At 34.3% G+C, this 2,373-nt stretch overlaps 1 protein-coding gene across 1 annotated transcript; it reads right to left on the reverse strand.

Moving 5' to 3' along the window:
• Positions 1-698: 698 nt before the first annotated feature.
• On the reverse strand, positions 699-1,762 carry LOC118753268 (peptidoglycan-recognition protein SA-like). The gene is made up of 3 exons (XM_036488143.1): positions 1,410-1,762; positions 1,067-1,185; positions 699-1,007 (listed from the first exon to the last, which is right to left on the reverse strand). Exons 1-3 carry the CDS (start codon positions 1,682-1,684, stop codon positions 823-825), a joined length of 579 nt encoding a protein of 192 aa, XP_036344036.1. The 5' UTR covers positions 1,685-1,762; the 3' UTR covers positions 699-822.
• Between the last annotated feature and the right edge of the window lie 611 nt (positions 1,763-2,373).

Consider the following 2,373-nt stretch of genomic DNA (forward strand, 5'->3'; position numbering starts at 1 on the left):
CTCGGAACTGGTGACCAAAAGAATATTAATCACAGTTTCAAAATTTATACAAAATTTAGAAAAATTCAACAAATTTTTATCGAAATCTAATATTTTTAATCTGATTCTTTAGAACATTTTTGGGTATGCAGTTTTAAAGCCATTAAAATTCTAGTCTAATTAAGTGCAAGTTTCTGCCGACTAAAAAATCGCGTTGATTTTTGAGAATTTTCTAAATATTCAGATTAAAAAGTTGAAATTTGATGAAAATTTGTTGAATTTTTTTAAAGTATAAAAAAGTTTGAAACTGTGATTTATATGGTTTTGGTTAAAGCTTGGACGGTATATTTTATAGAAAAATAACAGGTTAAAGCTTGGACGGTATATTTTATAGAACAATAACAAACAAAAAAATTTAGCTCGAAAAACATTACGAATATTTAAATATTTTCATTTGTTTGAGTCACTACTGTAGGTACATATTTACGAATTGTAAGCAGGGTTGCCACTGACGAAAAAAAAGGCAATCAAAAGTTCCTCATAATTCCAGTAAAATTAGTTTTGAGTGGAGCACGATATGTTCGCCTCGAAAATGAATGCAATAAAGTAGACTACACCTTTGGAAAGAAATTTATAATATATAGATAACTACGAAAAATGAAGCGGTAAATGAAAGCTTTGCTTGTTTTTCAGACAAAATACACTAACAAAAATTTACCAAAATGAAAAGGATTTACCATTATACCAAACCAAATTTCAAGCTCGAGTAGAAAAGATCGAGGTTTTATAATTGTTTCTTAAATGCATATTTAGTATACACAATACCAAAAAAAATTGAGATATTTAAGGATTTATAGACCAATGATCCCAGTCTTGTATTTCATTATATAATATTAAGCCCGGGCTTTGCGTACTGATTACTTGTGAAGCTGCCAAAAGTATATAATTCCGATCTAATTCACCTTCCTTCACACCGCAAGCCAAAAGCTTCTTGGCGGCATTCAAAGCTGAGCGCGATGGCAACTTTTCTAAAAATAGAAAGATTTGAGAATCATTTGGGCAATTACTTAAAGTAAGGATAACATACCTGCATAGTTGCCGATAAAAGCAATACCTGTGCCATTCATATTGTAGCCATAGGTGTGTGCACCGCGCACGCCCCAACCAGTGCCCTCATAAATGACGCCATCTTTGCCGATGAGGAAACTGCAAAAAACAAAAACAAGGAAAATAAATGATTGATCGCTTCTATATAAGTATTTTGTTTTAACTGAAAAAGTGTAGCAAAAACGTTAATATTTGATGTAGTAGCAAACTTTCACTGGGTTTACCCAATTCAGATTCGTTCAGTGATAATAAGTGCAGCCGCGCAAATTGTGGGGCGTAACCATAAATGAAAACAAAATGCGAACAATTTCCAATTCACTTACTTATAACCGATGTCATCGTATTTTAAATCATTCATGTGATAAATTTGTGTACTCTGTAAAATCGATGCACATTTCAGAAACTGATCACACTCATCCGAAACTGTGTGATGAATGATTACATAGCGAATTGGCGGCACTTGGTAAGTTATTGCAGTAGCCGGTTTACCACCCCACTGACGTTTTAACTTAATACGCGGACAATCGTTTTTGCCGGTCGAAACCTCACTTAGGTAACATAACAGGGCAAGTAGAACAAACAAAGGAATGTTTCGCATTTTAAGACTCTTTCCTTTTATATTGTATCTGCTTCTGCGTACAAAAAAAAATCTCTACCGATCCACCGCGTTAGAATGCCTTTCTGCAACTGATCGCTACACTCGCACTTGGAGCTTTGTTTTATTATCAACAGCGGTAATGCGCGCTGAACCTGGCTCATCAAATATTCTTGATTGTACTCATTCGAGCTCATCACTCTCTTGCTACCAAGAAAAAATTTCGAGCTTTTGCATGTGTACACATGTATGTATTTTCACATTTGTACATAAGTACATACAGGGTGGGCTAAATAAAACCTACCAATGTTAAAAAAGTTACGGGCTCCACCAACGTAACGGTAATTTCAAAAAACTCAAAGCTAGCTATATTTTAGGGAGAGTAGGTTTTGTTCCATTTCAAAAATTTTGAAGACTGTACTTAAGGACACTAAGCACAATGTGTATAACAAATTTGGTCGAGATCGGTCAAGTAGTTTTTGAGATACGCATATACATATATATAAGTGGGCGGTGGCACAGCCATTTTCCTAAAATTTCTTGAACCCCCCCCCCCCCCCTTTTTGCTAAAGAGCGATTGTATATATCAATTTTGAATAAATATTGATGAACTCCTTAGCCACACTGCTCAAAAAATCTGAGATTCCGGTACATACACACATATAAATTCAAAGCCCTTTTTAAGAAAAGTC

The sequence above is a fragment of the Rhagoletis pomonella genome, unplaced genomic scaffold (assembly GCF_013731165.1).
Source record: "Rhagoletis pomonella isolate Grant_MI unplaced genomic scaffold, Rhpom_1.0 Rhpom_scaffold_02282, whole genome shotgun sequence".
Classification (NCBI taxonomy): domain Eukaryota; kingdom Metazoa; phylum Arthropoda; class Insecta; order Diptera; family Tephritidae; genus Rhagoletis; species Rhagoletis pomonella.